The 17,852-nt window shown below is 56.1% G+C and overlaps 1 protein-coding gene across 1 annotated transcript; it reads left to right on the top strand.

The window, feature by feature from the left end:
* Nucleotides 1-429: 429 nt before the first annotated feature.
* CUNH2orf50 (chromosome unknown C2orf50 homolog) lies at nt 430-6,784 on the top strand. Its single transcript, XM_047069235.1, is given in 3 exon segments — nt 430-659; nt 4,358-4,397; nt 6,398-6,784. Coding segments are annotated over 3 exon segments (657 nt in total).
* Nucleotides 6,785-17,852: the final 11,068 nt, after the last annotated feature.

The following is a 17,852-nucleotide window of genomic DNA, read 5'->3' as shown; positions in this document are numbered from 1 at the left end:
CTGAGTTGGGCCTCGCACAGACATCTCACACACACACACACACACACACACACACACACACACGCCCTTCCTTTTCTTTCCGGAGCTCACGTGGGTGCCGCCCAGTTCCCAGGACAACAGTGAACACAGACAGAGGCTGAAAACGAAGCTGGGCTCAAGGGCTGTCCCACCACTCTGAGCTTGGGGTCTTGAGGGGCGGCGACCCCTGCCAGGCTCCCCTGGGGTTCAGAGGGAGGGGGGATCCCAGGAGGGTTCCGAGCTCAGACAGGAGTCTCTCTGTCTCTGTCTCTCTCTCTCTCTCTCTCAGTCTGTGTTTTTGTCTCTTTCTCTCTCCCTCTTCCTCCCTCTGTCTCTCTCAGTCTGTCTGTCTGTCTCTCTCTCTCTCACACACACACACACACACACACACACACACACACACACGGATCCATGGGGAGTCACCCCCACCCTGGGTTCCAGAGAACCACATCCGCTGGGTACCGGCTCCCCTCCACCAGGCCGTCCGCCTGACACAACTCCACTGCCCGGAGCGGCCCCGCGGTGAGCAGGGGTCTCGCTGGCGGTCGCCGAGCCCCCCGGGCCCCTGGAACTGATGGTGTGCAGCAGGATCAACTGTGGAGGGAGCTCCTGGAGGCCGAGAGACGGGGCCAGCGGCGCCGGTGAGTGCTCTGCCTGACCCCCAGCCCAACTCAGGGTCTAGGAAGCTTCTGGAAACAGAGAGACCGATGAGAAGGAGTAAGCCAGGCAAACGGTGTTGATGGAGAAGTGCTCGGGGCCAGGGGGCCGGGAGCACATGCCTTGGCCGGACTTGAGCCGGAGGGTGGGAGAGGTGGGCAGGGGCCAGGTGACCCGCCTCGTTCATTCTGGGGTCCCGTCTGCCTTTGGAGTGGCCCCTCTGGCTGGCGCTCCCGGGACTGACTGCGGGGGGCCGGCCAGGACACGGGGCGGGGGGCGGCTTTCTGGGGGAGCCCTGGCCCTCGGACCAGGGGAAGGACGTCCCTGCAGGCACCACTCGGTCCAGACGCCGTTAGGAGGGCCACCTTGTCGGGCCGCGACACGGGACGGCCTGGACCTGGCTCCCGGAGAGTGCACTCTCAGCACAGGGCGGCCAAAGAGCTAGCGGACAGACGGAAAAGTAGAGTGTGACTGTGTCATGGGGAGAGAGGCACTCCGAGGGCCTCCGGGACGACACGGCACTCAGGAGGTAGGGGTGACGCGTCTCCTGCCTGGATGATTAACGGAGGCGGCTCTGGGGTGGAGACTCGGAGGGCCGGCTGGCTTTCAAGCCCCCGAACCCCGTCCAGGTAGAGCCGGACATCAGTAGTCCAGAGCTGGGCACTGGACCCACAGGGACAAACAGCAGAGAGGTGGCCAGGAGTGGAGGGGAGGGAGAACGGAAGTGACCGCCAAGAGACACGGGGTTTCTTTTGGGGGCGACGGACATCGTGGCGATGGTGCACAAGTCGGAATATACCGGAAACCACTGGACCACACACTGTAGGAGGATGAACCTTATGACATGTGGATTTGATCTCGAGTGAACCAAAAAGGAAACCGGTGAACCGAAAGAAAAGAAACTGGCCCTGGAAAGGTGATAAGCTTTCCCTGGAAGGGCATGACGGGTCTCCAGCGGTGAGGTCATAGCACAGAGCTGGCAACGTTCAGTCGCTGGACGGAAAAGTAGCCAGGAGACTGAGAAAGGCGGCCAGAGAAGAAGGGGTCCCAGAAACCAAGAGGACAGGGACATCCAGAACCGTTCAGCACGACAGAAATACGAGTCACAGGCGTACTTTTCCATATTCTAGTAGCGACCTTAAAAAAATGTAACAAGAAATTAGGGAAATCCATTTTAATAACACACGTTTTTGTGTTTTTTATTTATTTTTGAGAGAGAGAGAGAATGAGGGAGGGGCTGGGAGTGGGGGGTGGGGGTGGGACAGAGGATCGGAAGGAGGCTCTGGGCTGACAGCAGCGAGCCGGATGCGGGGCTTGAACTCACGAACTGTGAGGTCATGACTTGAGCCAGAGTCGGACACTCAACCGACTGAGCCACCCAGGCACCTCTTCATAACATATCTTACCGGAAATATTATCTTTTGGGCATGCAGTCAATATTTTAAAAAGAATTAAAGAGATACTTGCCTCCTTCTTTGTACCAAGTCTGTGAAATCCGGTCTGTATATTTGGCACTGACAGCAGACCTCGACTCACAGGTGCTCGGTAAACCAACCTCCTGGGGTTTTACAGACAGAGAAACTGAGGGCCCAAGAACACAGTGACCTCGTCAGGGCCACACAGCAAGCGGGCTGCAGGCAAAGCCAGGACAGGGGCCCCGAGTTCTCTCCTCATACCTGCTGCCTCCCGCTAAGTCTTAGCCAGGCTCTGAGGCCAAGGCCCGTGCCTTCTGTCAACTCAAAACCAAAGCTGTTGAAACGTGGCTCCCTCGTGACAGGAAAGGGGGTGATGGTGGGGGGGGAGGGTCAGGACACTTGGGGAAGATGGAAGGAAATGAACGGGCAGAGCGGGGAGAGTGCGGCATAGAAGGGCAGAGGGGAGACAGGCCCCCAGGGAAGGCTCGGGCAGGAAGGTTCCAGATGTCTCCAGATGGCTATACACAGGAGACTCAGTTCAAAGCCTGAGCATGGACTTTGAACAATCAGGCGATTTGGAGAACAACCAAAAAGAACCTCTAGAAATAAAAATCTGTAACGTGGAAATACAAAACACAACTGGAATGAGGATTCATAAACTCAGATAGACGCGTTGCAATTACTCAGAAAGACAAGGAGGGGGACCCCACGGAGGGATCAGAACCCTAGAGAACAGAACCAACATACCCTTCACCAGAGCTCCCCAAGGAGAGACTGGGAGAGATGAAATATTTGAGGAGAAAATGTCCAAGAACTTTCTAGAATCAAAGAAATGCATGCCTCCACAGACACTGGAGGATGTGCTCCACGGCAGGAGAGTGAACAAGGAAGGAAGGCCCGGGATTCAGAAAGAGAGAATCCCCGGAGTGGAGGTCGGGACGGCAGGAGCAGGTCCTGGGCAGCAGCCCTGGTGGGCACTGGGCGACCCGGGCTCCTGGACGGTGGCCTCCGGAGAACAAATGTGAGAGAGACAGCTGATTACCTGTTGCATCTGATTGTGCAGAAAATCTTGCCGCAAGGGGCTTCACGATTTTGTTGGAGGGTTTGGAATCAGTGATACGAACAGAGAAAGCTAAAAAAACGAAGGAGAAAAGATGGGAGGGGCGTCTGGGTAGCTCAGTCCGTTGAGCGTCCGACTCTTGATTTTGGCTCAAGTCATGATCCCGGGGTCATGGGATCGAACCCTGTGTCGGGCTCAGTGCTGAGCACGGAGTTTGCTTAAGATTCTCTCTCTCCCTCTGTCTCTCTCCCATTTGTTCTCTTTCTCTCTCTTTCTCTCGAAAAAAGAAAACAGGGACAAGATGTGATTATGAACCCTAGAAAAAATTTTAAGCCGTACAAGGAACTGAGCTCATATGATCTTAGGTAGTTGCTCCGTGAAGTTCATTTACAGAAACCCGACGATGTAAACAATACATATCAATTGAGCCAAAATCTAGCACAGAATAATTTTGGAGGAAGTGAGGGGAAGGAAAGGGGCAAGAGAGCTAACTCAAAATCTCCCATAATTGAAAGTCCACAGATACGCTTAACAGTTTCAAAAACTCAAGAAATGGCAACCTAGGTTTATTGTTCCAGAACATGGTGGCGAGACGCCCAAAGAAACAGCCAAAGCCTTTTAAACTTGACCCCAGGCTGGGGGCGCTCAGGGGCTGTGAGGACGGGGGCACAGAAGCCTGTTTTTATTATGTCTTATGGAATTGTTCAACTCCTTAGGAACAGATTAAAATAAAAATTACCCTAGCAACAAAGGTAACGCCCTTCTCCTCATGATCCCTGTGTCTGTCCCTGTCCCCTGCCCCTTCCCGCCTTCCTCTGCCGCGCGCACCGGACGCGCAGTGGGTGAGCGGAAACTGGTTTTTCTTCACAAAATACTCGGGGGCTCCCCTGTGGCCCTAAAGATGCAGAGGCACACGGCGGGGGGGGGGGGCGGGGGCTGGCACCACTGGGTTTCTCACCGCAGGCTACGTCCCCTGGCACCGTTCATTCCACCCAAGGAGACGTCAGGAATGCTGGAAATATTTGTTCGTTCTGTAGGACGCGCACTGGCTGCGTTTTCCGTGTTTGTTTCACTTGATCACGGAAGCTCCTTCCATGACGTAACACGTGCATCGGCGGCCTCGACTCATTCCCTTGACGCCGCGAAAGTCCCTTATAAAAAAATGCCACAGGGAGATGCAACACTGCCCACGTGTTTTCCTTTCCAGGGCTCAGAACTGGAGTTTCTTGAAAGACTGTGATCCCCTGGTAAGGCCAGCGATGTTCCTGTCGCGCACCCTTGAACCGGGAATGTCCCCGCACTCATCTGACATTGATTGAGGACCTACTGTGTGTTAGATGCTGGAATGTGCAGAGACAAAAACCAAAATGCTCTCTTGTTTCAAGACACTCGGGGTCAGGGGAAGAGAAAATGCTTCGAGCATTTAGGTATTAGTTCTCCCCAGTGTTTCTTGATTTTATGAAGATGAACCAACTAGAAATGTTTTCCCCCGTATGAGGACGTCAGCCATGTGTAGTGAGGGGTATGCGGTGTTTTCCGTATGGAGAATGAGCTTGGGCGGGCATATTTGTAAACCAATTCCCCGCTTTGACATCGCCACCTCCGATCCATCCTCCATATTGCTACTGGAGTAATTTTCCCAAGCCACAAAACTGGCCATATCCCTCCCCTGCTTAAAATCCTTCAATAAATCTGCGTGTCTCGGGGTGGCTTACAATGCTTCTCGCGATCTAGCCCTGCCTGCCTCCCCACGCTGACCTATACGCTGTTTTGGTGAGGCCTCTGTGCATGCCGTTCCCCTGCCTGGCGTGCCCTTCCCACCTTGTCCGCGTGAGGGGCTCTTAAGTCTTGGTCATCCTTTAAGACCCCACTCAAGTGCCTCCTCCTGTGACATCTTTCCTGAGCGGGCTCAATCAGATCACTCTGTTCTTGACTGGCCAGCGTATCCAACCCCCCCCCCCCTTTGGTAGAGCGCGTCGTGTTTCAATGCTCAGTTTCACCAGGCAGTGGGCTCCCTGAGAAGGGACAAAGATGGCTTCATCGCTGTACCCCACCCGCCAGCTGTGCCCTACCCTCCAGCGTCCAAAAAATAGTTGGCGCTCCGTTAATGTCGGAGGAGTGACCCAATGGGAGAATGGATCATGAGACCTGAAATCCTACACTGAGCTCCTGGTCTGGGCTCCCAGCCCCCGGAGTCCCCCTGCCAGGAGCTAGGTGTTAGCCACCCGATCACCGAAACCCGAGTCACGTCCAAAGGTGGGGCCCCCCGGGCACGGGCCTTCCTCAGTGAAAGCCAGCATCCTATTATTTCACTGGCCCGGCAACTTCTATTCGACACGGGGTAGCACGGAGTTAACCCTTGTTTAAACAAGGGCTCACCCGATTATGCTCAGCTCATGCATTTACTCACCTCTCAGTCACCAAAGTCACCAGAAACACGTGCGCAAATGTCCAGAGCGGCACCCCCAGACTGGGAATCAACCCCAACGCCGTCCGCGGCAGCAGGGGTGAATGGTGGGGAATGTTCGTGCAAGCCACGCAGTGGCACGCGGGGTAGCAAGGGCAACGAATGCGCTGCAGCCACACCCAGAACAATGTGGATGAGCCCGGAAAACGTTCAGGGGAGAAAGGAGCCACGGTCTTCTTAAGATAAAAGAGAAGACCAAGTTCAACACCGGGCAAAACCCGGGAATTAGAGAGGGAGCCCAGGACGCGTCGGGGGTGGAGACTGGCTGCGGGGTGGGGAGGAAGCGTGTCCGGGTCCTGTGGTCATTTCTCGATCTGGGTGCGGCTGCCCAGACAGGCCCACGTCGTGGCGGCTTGTGGAGCTGCACGGGCACGATTTTTCCTGCGTGTGTGTTAGACTTCGAGTAAAAGCTCACCCCGAAACCAACCCTCTGCGCTCCCACCGGACGTGAGGCAGCGTCTCAGGTCACGGGGATAGAGAGAGGAGTCAGACCCGGTCCCTCCCGGGTCCCTGGAGGTCAAGCATCAAAGTGAAGGGGTCAGGGGAGCGGCCGAGCTAGGGAGCCCCGGGTGAGGAAGACGCATTTGGCCATAGATGAGGAGTCTCCTGACCCTTCCGGGCTCCCAGGTCAGAACTGGGACGGAAGCAGCCGGAGAAGGCAGCCTGCTGAGGCCACCTGCCCCCTGCTCCCTGTGTCCCCTTCCCTGCTAAGGGCTTGGCCGCCTGCAGGCCTCTCCTGCTTTCCCTGCCGCCTGTGACACAAACTGTCCCCGCTCTCAGGGCGAGAAGAAGGCGCCTGTGACGTTGCCGGAGAACGTGCCTTTCTTTTCCGACGCAGTCCCCAGTTCCACGAACCAGGTGGTGGGCAGCAGGGTGGACACGCCCCTGGGGCAAACCCTCGGCGGCATGGACTTCTTCTTCGTGGAGGGGGTCCGGAAGAAGAACCTGGAAGCCGAGCTGCAGCCCATGGAGGAGGAGGAGGGCCAGGGCCGGCGGGCCTGCCCCAGGCGGGTGTGCGAGTGGCGTGGGGAGGCCGCGGCCCGGGTCAACCGCCCACGCGTGCCAACCAGCCCCACCCGCCCTCCCGCGGGGCCCTTCCGAGCGCCGCACTGGCCCATTTCCACACACGAGATCAGAAGGACTCCAGGAACCCGCCCAGGGTCATAGAGCAGGTGGCGGTTGGGACTCCCTCGCAAGGTCGGTGACAGGCCCTGTGTGGCGTTGAACAGGTTGTTCGAACCCTCTGTGCCTCCATTTCCCCACCTGTAGCCCGGTGCGTTTGTTTCCCCTTAACGAATGGCCACCCAGCGAGTGACAGAAAACAGCACATATGTATGATCTCACCCCGCTGGTTGTGCCCGGGCCTGGAGGCCAAAGGCCTCTTGCCGGTAGGGTAACATATCCGCGGGCCCCAGGGATTAAGACATGGGCGCCACCAGTGGGCCAGGTTTTCTGCCACCGCATACAGAAGTAATAAAAGTACTGATTTTATAAAGTTGAAATGAGCTTCCGCTCAGAGCAGCCCCCGGAACCATGGCCTGAGGGTGTGTTTGCGGAGGACGCCCCTCTTTTAGGAGGGAGAATAGCATCCCGGCGAACCATCCAGGGAAGATGCGGGTCCCCACACAGGGGCCGCGGAGAGGTCCGCTCCCGGGTCAGTCTCTCCGTCTCCCTCGTCCCCCGCGTGATGGTCTGCGAGGTCACGGTCAGGCTGGAGCTGAGCCGGGAGGAGCCGTCCCACGGAGCCCGAGCTGAGGCCCCGTCAGCTGCCCCTGGGAGCCTGTGACCCGGACCCACTCCAAGCCCTCTGTGCTCCGGGGAGGACACGGAGGGGCGTGGGCCCGGGCTCAGCCACAGCAGGAAAGGGGAGCAGGGCGCCTGGGGTCCAGATGGGGTCTTTTTTATGTTTATTTATTTCTGAGACAGAGAGAGGCAGAGGACGAGCTGGGGAGGGGCAGAGAGAGAGGGGGAGACACAGAATCCGAAGCAGGCTCCAGGCTCCGAGCTGTCAGCACAGAGCGCGACGCGGGCCTCGAACTCACGAGCAGTGAGGTCATGACCTGAGCCGAAGTCGGCCGCTCAACCGACTGAGCCGCCCAGACGCCCCAGGATGGGGTCTTATTTCCATTTGAGAGAGAGGGTGAAGCAGGAGATATTCTGGGAACTCCCAGGAGGTGGGAAGGGTCGAGGTTAAATGCAGATGCGGGGAGAGGAGCCCAGCAGACCAGAGGGAATCATCCAGAATCCAGAGCTTCTCTGCCTGCCCCTGGAGGGAGGGAGGGAGGCCCGGGGACGGGCGTGGGCTCCGCCACTCCCTGGGAGAACAGCCACTTAACGGACAACGCGATTGTTGAGCACAGGCTCTGTGCTTGGCACAGGACCTGAATGGTCTCTTTTGTACGGATCATTGTCACCGTTTGAGAGGTTTGGAGACTAAGCCAAAGCTCCATTCCGTCCGGCCAGGGTCCCACAGCTGGCAAAGAGCCAGGCTAATGCCTGACTCACCATCCTCTCCTCTCCGGGCCTCAGTCTCCACAGCTATAAAATGGGGGAGGAGGGACTGATTGCCAGGACCTCACCAACTCAGGGCTGTACCTCTGGGCACGCAGGGGTGCAGGGGAGTACCGAATCCTGCCGGTTTACAGGTGCATGCGTCGGTTGCAGTCGTGCTGACATCCCACTCCGTCTCTGGCTCCCGGGTCCCCATGATCTTGACTGGCTCGGCTGGACTTGGCTCGAAGCTGCAGGGGGGGGTCCAAGTCCGTCCATATGTCTCTCATTATCTCGGACCCACGGCTTCCTGGGGCATGTTCTCATGGCACACGCGAGTCTTCTGCGTGTGCACATCCACTGACGTTTCATCGGCTAAGCAAGTCACGCGGCCGAGCCCAGCCTCCCGAGGGCAAGAAAGCACACTCTGCCCACAGCGGGAGCATCAGAAGGCAAATCTGGGCTGAATAATCGTCCCAACTAGGACGCAGAGGATCTGACCAATTCCATGAGGGCCTCTGGGCAATAGTTAGTTCTTTGTAAACTGAGCTGGTCCTTGAGAAAAGGTCAGGGAGATGGGGGAGGGGAGGGCTTTTCTGCTGGATGGGAGAGACAGTGCCAGAAAGGGCTGCAAGGCACGGTGGGGGGCGGGGGGGGCGGGGGGGGGCAGCCGGGAGACCAGCGCTGAGCAGAGAGCCCTGGGGAATAGCCTCGTTCTGCACCCCGCCTGTGCGTGGTACCATCACGGGAGACCCCTCCTCACGGCCGGCCAGCTGTACCTTCCCTTCCCTGCCCCGTCTGCCCTCTTCTTGAGAGGATGCCTGCTTCCACCTTCCCACAAACTGGCCACGTCACCCACTGGGAGCCAAGAAGATCGGGGCCACGGGGCATCTGCTAGATGTCTCCTTTGGAGCGGAACGAAGAAGGATGGATGGGCCAGGAGGAGAAGTGGGTACCAAGCCAGCACCAGCAAAGGCACCAGGAAAGCCGAAAGGGGCATGAGAAACAGGGAGATGAAGCCAAGGCCAAGGCCAGGAAGAAGCTGGATACAGCTAATGAGCTAGTGAGGCTGAAGGGTTCTTTCTGCCTTTTTTTTTTTTTTTTTTAAGTAGGTTTCACACCCAGCGCAGAACCCAGCGCGGGGCTTGACATCATGATTGTGACATCAGGACCTGAGCTGAGATCAAGGGTCGGATGCTTCGCCCACTGAGCCACCCAGGGACTCCTCTGTCCTCGCTTTATCACTGCTTCTCTGAGCACCCCTGCCTCATTCTCCTCTCTGAGGCAGAACCAGATTCTGGTTATTAATAATTAAGATGATTATTAATAATAATAAAGAAGCCATGAGTTCATATCAATAAATGTTTTCAATCTTAAGCAGAGGAAGAAAAGCTCTTCTCTACTGGAAAACGTAGAATAAATGATAAAAACAGAAAATCAGGGGCGCCTGGGTGGCTCAGTCGGTTGAGCGTCCGACTTCAGCTCAGGTCACGATCTCGCGGTCCGTGAGTTCGAGCCCCACGTCGGGCTCTGGGCTGACAGCTCGGAGCCTGGAGCCTGCTTCCGATTCTGTGTCTCCCTCTCTCTCTGCCCCTCCCCGTTCATGCTCTCTCTCTGTCTCAAAAATAAATAAACGTAAAAAAAAAAAATTAAAAAAAAAAAACAGAAAATCACCGTTTTATCACCGACTTCAGTAAGAATCAGTAAAAGACACTAAACGCACTGGGTAAAGATTCACAGGGAGTGATAAAAGGTGACGTCTGGGAGACTCCCCTTAACCACGTTGTTAAACTTATCCTCACTAACAAGAGTACAGCTGACATCGTGTGGTGTGACCCGCTTCCTGCCTGATGGGACCCCCTGTGGAGGAGCACCCACCTGGGGAGCACTCCCCCCCCACCCCCTATAACCTGAGCCACATCATGAAGACACGCTAGGCACAACCCAACGGGGGGGGGGCATTCTGCCGAACAGCCGGCCCTGATTCTTCAAAACGTCAATATCAGGGTGCCCGGGGGGCTCAGTCAATCGAGCGTCTGACTCTTGAATTTGGCTCAGTTCATGATCCCAGGGTCATGGTCAATTGAGCCCCACATAGGGCTCCACGCTGAGCATGGCCTGCTGAAGATTCTCTCTCTCTCTCTCTCTCCTTTCCCTCCCCACCTTCCTCTGCACGCTCTCTCTCTTGCTAGAAAAGATTTTTTAAATAACGAAAAAAAATTTTAAAAAGTCAAAGTCGTAAAGGACACGGGGTGGCTGAGAATGTGATCTACATTACAGGCGGCACAGAGCACGTTCTGGACCAACTCCCACGACAAAGCAAAAGTGTCTAAAGGACACTTTGCAGACTAAAGTCAGAGGACAGGCACTAAATATTAGACAATAGCACTGCACCAATGTTAAATGTGCACGGCGCGATAATCACATCAAGGTTATGTAGAAGAATGCCTCCCGTTCTTTTTTTAAAATGTTTTATTTATTGTTGCAAGCGAGAGCGAGTGTGAGTGCGGAGGGGCAGAGAGAGAGGGAGACGCAGAATCCGAAGCAGGCTCCAGGCTCTGAGCTGTCAGCACAGAGCCCGATGCAGGGCTTGAACCCACAAACTGTGAGATCATGACCTGAGCCGAAGTCAGACGCTTAACCAACGAGCCACCCAGGCGCCCCTGAATGCCTCCCATTCTTAAGGGATGTACGAGGAGTAGTTAGGGGGAAAGTGTCCCGATGTCTAAAACTCCCTTGCAAATGGTTTGACCACAACAAAATGTGTGCGGTATGTAAATAGAAACAAAGCAAATGTGGACAAGAATGTTAACAATTGATAAACCTAAGTAAAGAGCCTACGGATGTTCACCGAAGTGTTCTTGCAACCTTTCTGTCGGTTTGGGAATCTTAAAAACAAACACACATGGTGACAGTGGAATGGCCACGGCCAATGGTTCCTGGGTTGACGGCTCCCCTCCTGAAAAGCTGGGATGATAACGGAATCCGTCAGCGCTCAGCCCCGAATTCCCCGGGAAGATGTGGCGTGACCAGCTTCCGGGGTGGGGGTCAGGCTGGTGTGACAGGTTGTCACCCGTCTAACCGTGTAGATGGGGAAGAAGCACAGGTCTTCCAGATGGGGACAGGTGTTGTGGGCTGGAGAGATACCCCATTGGGTGTGCACTTAGCCCCTATCCTGGCAACTCCCCACCCGCCTAGGATACAGAGGAGTCCCCAAGGTCAGCCACTCGGATGGGCCAACATGTTATGGGATGTCCCAGCTGGGACCTGGGGCCCGGGGCTCCCCACCTTCCTGCAGGGCCCAAACCTGACTCCACCTAGAGCCACCCTCTCCCCACACAGCCTCAGGAGCAAAGCCAGTATTCACGAATCCCAAAAATACTTTGCTAGTTTGCACTCGGTAGGGAATCACCATAAATGAAACGCCTACTGTGTACCTCGCAGGAAATTTGTGAGGTGCATATGATTATCACCATTTTAAAATGAAGAAATTGAGGCCTAGGGAAGCTAAGGACTCGACCATCTCGTGTAGCCGGTGAGGGCCATGCTGGGAAGACAGCAGAGGCTTGCAGGACGCCTGGGTCCCGCGCCCACATCAGCCACATCCGGGGCTTCATGCAAAGCAGCCAGGGCAGGGAGAGGCTCACAGCCAGGGGGAGACCCTCTTCCTGCAGCCCCACCGCAGCCGGCGGACCCCCAGAGCTGGCGGCTTCTGTCTTCGGCCTGGTGGTTGTTTGTCCCCCACCAGAGAAGGAGAGCTGCGTCTCACAGAGCTGCCTTGGGCGGAGAGCGCTTCCAGAAGGGAAGGGGCAGGCTGGGCCCCGGGCTGGAGCCACTCTCTCCTGGAGCTGTTCCTGCGGAGCCAGGATGAGCAGAGGGAGAGCAGATGAGGAGGGAGAAGAGGGAACCGCAAAGTGGAGAAAGCCTCAGAGCTTCAGCAGGTAAGGGGAGCGCCATGATGCAAGCCACGCGGCAGGCCCTCTGCAGATTCTAGATGCTTCTACCGTTGTCACTCCTGCTACCGCAAAGCCTTTGATGCTTGCGAGAAGGCTCCTGACTCCCCCGTCTTACTTCCTACAAGCAGCAACTGTCCGCTGATGAGCAATCAAACCCCACCGCACGTACGAAAGCAGGAACAGCTTGCACCCACATCACATTGTCTGAGAATGCGCTGCGTTCACTGAAACCGGGGGGGCACCTAGTCAGCTGTGTGGGTTCCCCTTGCCGTGACGCCTCCACAGCCCTGAGACACAATCCCGGATCCAGACAGAGCAGAGGTGCTCCCCGTCGGTGCTCCTGAGGGCAGGCTCACCACCTCCTTCTCTTCCAGGGGTGTCCTCTTCCCCCCTGTGTGGTGCCCGGCATGCTCGTGCCCTCTTCCGTCTCTATTCTCAGCTGCTCACGGGACAGAACCCAGAACTCAAAACCACAGGTCCACGGCCAAGTCCAGACAAGTCCTTTGTGTTCAGAGCAGCAGGGCACTCTGGAAGGGTCAGGGAGAGTGGGTGCGGAGGGCGGGGAGTCCCCTTTGCCCCGAGATGGTCGCAGACACAGCCGTGGTGATGTCTCTGCCAGACTTCCTGCAGCCTTGGTCCTCGCAGCTGGCCCCTGGCCCTGGGGCTCAGACACTCTCTCTCTTCCCCACGCCCTGGGTCCCAGGCCCTCTCCAGTCCGCCCATCTCCTTGCACTGGGAGCCCTGCAGCCTGTCTGAGCCCTCCGCACTGGAGGGAAATGAGATGGGAAACTGTGGGGAATAGGCTTAGAAATCCCCCGGGCTTACACCAATGGGTTAAAAGGCATAAAGAATTGCAAAGCCATAGGGTGCTCTCACCTAAGTTTGGGTAAATGAGATAAGACCCCCAGAATAGAGAGGGAGGGGCAAAGGCCCCAGAATAGAGAGGGGGGCAAAGGTCCCCGATACAAAGGTATATGAGGTAAGCAAGATGAGGCGTTCAGGGCAGAAGCGCCCCCCAACTTAGTACTATAGCAGGAAGCTGCTTACACAGGAAGGAAGGACCAAATTAGGTAAGCAGGTAAATAGAGTATAGACGGCTGTGCTTCGGGTGAAGCTGCCCAGAGCAAAGATGATGAACAAAAGAAAATGTGCCTTGTTAACCCTGAGGTTAAGTGTCCTACCTGTCTCATCCCTGAGGCTAAGATAAACCGAGGTGGTGCCTCGTGTAGTGTCCGCTGTAAACATCCTTCCACCTGACTGCCCAGTGCCAGGATTTTGTTTTGTTATTAACCCGACCCCCTAACCCTGAATATCTTCAAGACCCCCTTTCCCTCACGTCCATGAGTTAATGTTCATAGTTTCTCTGTGCACGTCCATGGCCATGTTTGTAAGCCTTCTGATCCTAATAAAAATGGGGCAAGGACCCTTACTCGAGGCACTTGTCTCCTCCCGGACGTTAGCCATCTCTCGCATTTTAATCCTGCGTCCCGCTCGCTTGCTGGACAAGAGAGAACTTTAGACCCACAGTCTGCGACAGGAAATCAGGGCTACATGGCATGGACTTTGGACAAAAAGCTCCCACTCACCCTATGGTGGCCTCAGCCCTCAACCTTCAGCTTCGACACCCACACATATCAGAGCACCAACAGTTTAGACCGGGTCCGCCCTGCATGACTCCCCCCCACACCCTAGCATCCAGGGAGGCACGAGCAACAGAAATTTTGTCTTGTGTCCGAAGCTCCCCAGATCCTGCTAGCTTTGCCCTGTAGTCTCCGTGCTGCAAGCTGAGGGCGCGGCCCTGTGAAGTCACTGTCTGTGACGGTGGAGCCACAATGAGGCTGGCCCTGGCAATCGGGCCTCTCGCGTGACCAAGCTCCTGCCGAGCAGGTGCGTCCCCAGGAGGCCCAGAATGCAGAAGGCACAACCCCAGGACCCTTCCGCAAGTACAGAGACACAGCAGTGGGTCCTTCTGGGACAGCTGGGCCGGGATGCCCTGTGGCAGGCCCCAGCTTCGAGAACACTGGGCAGCAGCGGAGGCAGCCTCCTGCGGTGGGGGACACACACACACACAGTTCGCCTCCCGGGGACGTTCTTCAGCGAGTTTTCTGTTCCTTAGAGACTCTTTCCAACATCTGCTTCCTCGTTCTTACGCTGCTCAACACTGGGTGACCATAATTAAGCTAACGAAAGCGGGGGGCCGTGTGGTCTGTAACTGAACCTTCACCAACACATTCTTCTTGGCAGAGAACTTCCGGACCCCTCAAAGTTCCAGAACGTCCCGTCGTCTCCTGGGACCCCGTCTGGGAGGCTCGCCCAGACTCGTTTTGAATTTACCATAGGGAGCAATGTCACAAGCGTGCAAGTCTGTGACGCAAAGAGAAGTTCCGTTGACCCTTTGGTTCCCACGGGCCGTGGCGACCAACTGAGCCACCCAGGCGCCCCTGGGTGTTTTTGTTAAAAGGAAGATCCTGGTTCAGCAGGTGTATGTGATACATGATATATATATGTGTGTGTGTATATATATATATATTTCAATATATACAGAGTATTATGAATATATATATTATGGACTAAATTCTATCCCCCCCCCAATTCAAATGTGGAAGCTCTAACCCCCCAAACTGATTGTATTTGGAGACAGGACCTTTAAAGAGGTAACTGAGGTCATAAGGGTGGATCTCTAGTCCGACAGGACTGATGTCCTTATAAGAAGAGCGAGAGGGGGTCACCTGGGTGGCTCAGTCGGTTGAGCGTCTGACTTTAGCTCAGGTCATGATCTCAAGGTTCATGAGTTCGAGCCCCACATCGGGTCTGCTATCAGCACAGAGCCCACTTTGGATCCTCTGCCCCGCCCCCTTTCTCTGCCTCTCCCCTGCTCATGCACATGTGCGCACACACACTCTCTCAAAAAAATAAACATAAAAAAAAAAAAAGGAGACCAGGGATGTGTACACACAGAGAAAAGCCTGTATGAGGACACAAGGAGAAGACAGCTGGGGAGAAGGGTCTCCCCAGAAACCAATCTTGCCAGCATCTTGCACTCCCAGCCTCCAGAACCGTAAGAAAATAAATTTCTGTTGTTTACGCCACCCAGTCTATGGTATTTTGTTAAAGCAGCCTGAGCAGACTAATACCACACACACGCGCGCGCACACACACACACACCCCTCACCCTAGCTTGGTCTCCTAAGAGGGCAGATTCGCCTGACGCCTCAACAGCACTGAGCACATCTTATCATACCAGGTCTTTGTTTCTAAACACCAAGCTCTATTTATTAAAAGGACTCGAGGCTCCTTAGGCGAATGGCTGGTTCCTAGAGAAGCCAGGGAGCCCTATGTAGTAGTCAGGGCACGACTGAGCCAGAGAGTCGCAAAGACACACGGCTGGTGGTGCCAATCCAAGAGCGCCAACGTTCCGATGAGTGCGGGGAAGCCGCTGATGTACCCACCCTGCGGAGGAGAAGACTGAAGGACCAGGAGGTTGAATGAATCACCTACAGTCACACAGCTTATAGGTGTCAAAGCTGGAGCCACCAAGCCAACCCAGCGTCTCGGCTTACACCAAGCTGGGGTGGGGGGACAGGGGTGCCTATGGAGAGTAGAAAGGGCGCTGAGCCCCGGGAACAGGGAAGGGCTCCAGCTGGTGCTGGTCCCTGGACAGGAAGGACGCTGCCTCCCCAAGAACAAAGGAAAGGGGTTTACGTCCTTGCCACGGTGATGCGGGAAAAGAAGGCAAATGAAAAATTAAGTTCCCTTCCTGCCTAGAGCCCACTGACAAGTCCTTGAAAGGCAGAGTGACCTCCCTCTAGGAGCTCAGCTGCCTTCAGGGTGACACTTCGCTGGGGGCAAAGGAGAACCTTGGCTTAACTTTGTCCCAACCTCAAGGATACTGTGAGTCTACCTCCTTTACCTAAACCGCCCCAAGACATATGCTGGGAATCCCACGCCAAGCTTCTGGCCGCAGTATAAACATCTGAAGGGTCTCAGGACTGAGGTTGTATTAAACGGTTTCCCTAGCAACAGCTAGCCCCTCAGGGTCCTGGAAACTGGAAACCTTGCTTCCAAAATATCTTAGAGACTTCCTTTATCCCTGTGCCCCTCCCAACCTGAGGGTATACAATGAGTTACCCTTCAGGACCCCAGTGAGGCTCCTCCTGCCCACGGGTCCTGTCCCCGTGCTATAATAAAATCACCTTTTTTGCACCAGAGATGTCTTCAAGAATTCTTTCTTGGCGGCTGGCTCCGGACCCCTCGACCCCCACCATCACCCCAAAACTTCATCCACAGTAAATCCCCCCCATTCCCATAACCAACGCCCAAAATTGTCAGCTCACAGCTCGTCTTGTTTTGTCCACACTCCCACCCTTCCACGCAAGCCCCCAACCTTTTGAAGCAAATTCCAGACGATATTAGCTCATCTGTGAGTATTTTTCCGGAGCTCTAGAAGATAAGAATTAAACACGCACACTCTTTCTTTTCCTCTTAAAAGTTTCCTTCTGGGAGCGCCTGGGTGGCTCAGTCGGTGAAGCCCCCGACCTCGGCTCAGCTCATGGTCTCATGGTCCGTGGGTTCGAGCCCCACGTCGGGCTCTGTGCTGACAGCTCGGAGCCTGGAGCCTGCTTCGGATTCTGTGTCTCCCTCTCTCTCTGTCCCTCACCCACTCACGCTCTGTCTCTCTCGAAAATAAAATAAACTTGAAAAAAATTTTTAAAAAGTTTCCTTCCGAACATCCTGTTTCCCTTAGCTTAGAAGGAGGACTCGATACCTGTTTTTCTTCTTCCAGGGTAAGGTTTTTGATGGCCAGGTGAGGGCTGGAGGCGCAGGGACAGACAGAAGGAAAGCCTGGAAGCCTGGCTGAGGTTCACGGTACCAAACCAGCCACCGTGGATTCTGGCGTTGCATTTTGGTGCCTTTTTTTCTGCTCCATGACCGGGACCTGCTTCTGCGATTCTGAGAGCTTGGAGAACACACCCCGCCCCTTCATCTTCTGCCGCGTCTACCTTCTTTGATCACAGAATCTATTTAACCGCCTTAAGAAAAAACGTTCCCTCTGAAGTGGTGAAGGGCGGGACTTCCAGGGGCCTGGAGGGCTAAGGCCCGGGTGGCGGGGAGGGGCGCCCCCCCCCACTCAGCTTCGGGAAAGGGCAGGAAGTGAGCCGACCCCGGGCCATTCTGGCCCCTCAGTGACCCCTCAGTGACGGCCAAAGCCTGTAAACGAAGTTGGGTCCTTAACGTCCTTCCAAGTTTTCATCTCTGAAATGCATAGTCAGAAAAACGAAGAAAGGAAGGCGCTTAGGGAGTGCAAAACCCCAACGCCACGGTCCAGCCCCCCGTGAGGGGGTGCACGTCCGCCCTCCCGGGATTCAGCCTCGGGAAAGCGGAACCGTCTGGGGGGTCTCGGGCAGCTCGGCACCCCGCGAGCTTAACACGGAGAAGTGACTCCGCAGCGCGTCCGGTCTGCGGAGGGCACCGCCCAGCGGCCGCCCCGGGACGGGGCGGGGTCGGGGCGGAGCGGGCAGAAGGGGCGGAGCGCTCCCCGACTGGGCGGCCCCGGGGCGGGGTCCCGGCGAGACCCGCACTAGGTGGACGGCGGGGTCCGGGGTGGTGAGGGGCGAACGCCGGCGGGGTCGGGAGCGGAGATCCGGATGGAGGAGCGGACCCCGGGCGAGAGTGGACCCGAGGCGGACCTGGGGAGGGGGCGGGGCAGGGGAGAGGAGCACGGGCGGGGCGGGGCAGGGCGAGGGAGGGGGCGGAGATCCGGGCGGAGGAGCGGACCCCGACAGGGCGGA

Source organism: Lynx rufus, unplaced genomic scaffold (assembly GCF_022079265.1).
Source record: "Lynx rufus isolate CCGP_SWC_20201006 ecotype Redwood Valley unplaced genomic scaffold, mLynRuf1.p SCAF_8, whole genome shotgun sequence".
NCBI classification, from domain to species: Eukaryota; Metazoa; Chordata; class Mammalia; order Carnivora; family Felidae; genus Lynx; species Lynx rufus.
Note: the sequence above shows the minus strand (reverse complement) of the source record. Positions and strands in the feature narration are given on the sequence as shown.